This window comes from Echinops telfairi, unplaced genomic scaffold, assembly GCF_000313985.2.
Source record: "Echinops telfairi isolate 266 unplaced genomic scaffold, ASM31398v2 ScPeMD7_30;HRSCAF=105, whole genome shotgun sequence".
Lineage (NCBI taxonomy): Eukaryota > Metazoa > Chordata > Mammalia > Afrosoricida > Tenrecidae > Echinops > Echinops telfairi.
Genome location: NW_022103927.1, coordinates 2,502,677 through 2,504,610, shown reverse-complemented (window position 1 = coordinate 2,504,610; position 1,934 = coordinate 2,502,677). Strand labels below are relative to the sequence as shown.

General features: G+C 39.1%; 1 protein-coding gene across 2 annotated transcripts in view; it reads left to right on the top strand.

Annotated features, from left to right (window-relative positions):
• Nucleotides 1–1,275, top strand: part of LOC101645266 (olfactory receptor 7A5-like) — a 7,460-nt gene extending 6,185 nt beyond the window's left edge. Inside the window, exon 3 of one of the 2 annotated variants that reach the window (XM_045289676.1) lies at nucleotides 350–1,275. In XM_045289676.1, the coding sequence (XP_045145611.1) occupies nucleotides 350–1,275 (926 nt within the window). Of the gene's footprint in view, nucleotides 1–312 lie in introns of those variants that run through there. The other variant, XM_045289677.1, reaches the window with a different exon arrangement.
• The last annotated feature ends 659 nt before the right edge of the window (nucleotides 1,276–1,934 follow it).

Here is a 1,934-nt window from a genome sequence, read left to right as displayed (position 1 = left end):
GGTAAGAATTTTTATTTATTTTTACTGAAGTTCCCACAACTTTCAAGAACACTTGACATAAAATATTTGGCCAAACACATTTGTTGAATGAACAATCAAAGTCTTAAGGCATTTGTAGAACAATATAATGTTTAGGGAAAGATGCATTAGAAGACAGGACAGCTAGACAGTTTCAGCATCAAAGTGAGTATTGAGCACATGAGATTCAAGAACACGAGATATACAGATATGAATAGGGATTGAATAATTAACTGTTTAAAATATAAATGAGAGTATATCCCTAAAACTGTTGTTAACAGCATATGGCATAGTTGTCAATGCTCTTTCCTCTTTCCAAATAGTTTCATCAGCTACATGGAACCAAGAAACCACACCCATTTCCCAGAATTCATCCTTCTGGGGCTTTCTGAAGAGGCAGAGCTGCAGCCCCTCCTCTTTGGACTGTTCCTCTCCATGTACCTGGTCACCTTCACTGGGAACCTGCTCATCATCTTGGCCATCACCACGGACTCCCGCCTCCACACACCCATGTACTTCTTCCTCTCCAACCTCTCCTTTACTGACATCTGTTTCACCTCCACCACTGTCCCAAAGATGCTGCTGAACATCCAGATGCAGACCAAAGTAATTACATATGAAGACTGTATCACTCAGGTGTATTTTTTCTTGCTTTTTGGGGGCTTAGACAACTTCCTATTGACAGTGATGGCCTATGACCGGTTTGTGGCCATCTGTCACCCACTGCACTACATGGTTATCATGAACCCAAGGTTCTGTGGCCTCCTGCTTCTGGCCTCCTGGGTATTGACGTTACTGGACTCTCTATTAAATGCTTTGTTGGTTCTGCGACTGCATTTTTGTACAGAATTGGAAATCTCCCATTTTTTCTGTGAACTTAATCAGGTCTTCCAACTTGCTTGTTCTGACACCTTCCTCAATGTCTTAGTGATGTATTTAGTAAGTGCACTTCTGTGTGTTATTTCACTCACTGGGATCCTTTTCTCTTACATGAAGATTGTGTCCTCCATTTTGAAAATTTCCTCAGCTGGTGGAAAATATAAAGCCATTTCCACTTGTGGGTCTCACCTCTCCATGGTTTCCTTGTTCTATGGCACAGGTCTTGGGGTTTATCTCAGTTCTGCCGCTGTTGAAAACTCCAGGTCCAGTGCAATAGCTTCAGTCATGTACTCTGTAGTCACACCCATGCTGAACCCCTTTATCTACAGTCTTAGAAACAAAGACATAAAGCAAGCCCTAAGGAAACTTTTCTGCTGAGAGCCATCCCATATCACAGAAACACATCCTTAAGTTTAGAGAGCTAATTTTGAAAAAAAATTCAAAATACTGTGTTTATGTTAATTCAATCTCTTTCATATTTAAGACATAATATGACATTACTTCCAGTGTATTTTGTTAACAATGTATCTACTATAAACAAATCTTGCCTTCAACAGGCAATTCTTTCAGTGTGACTTCAGCTTTCATTCGGAAATAGATTTTCATTACTAGCCATAGAGGAATAGCATGCAATTATCACAAAGGGCCAGTGCTCATTATGATCCTGAACCATTAACAACTTGGACAGCAATTCTGATTCCTATTTTGGAAAACGTTTTTCTTATGATTACATCTGGCATGACACCTTCAACCCACATTGGTTATTTTGTTACACTGAAGTCTTGTTGAGTATTTTGAGCATTAAGTTTGTTATATTGTTCTTATTAAATTATTCAAAGCACTGGTGGTATGTTCCAATATTGGAAATGGCTTCCATGACCACACTGAAAACCAGACCAGCTAAGCATGCTGATATGTCTTCTATCATCAAAAAGATGGGTGAATCAAGAAGACTGAAGTTATTGATTTCCTGTACATGATTAATCTTCTGCCACCCAGATAGTTGGAGTTTGGTTGTAAATTTTAGTTCAAGACCA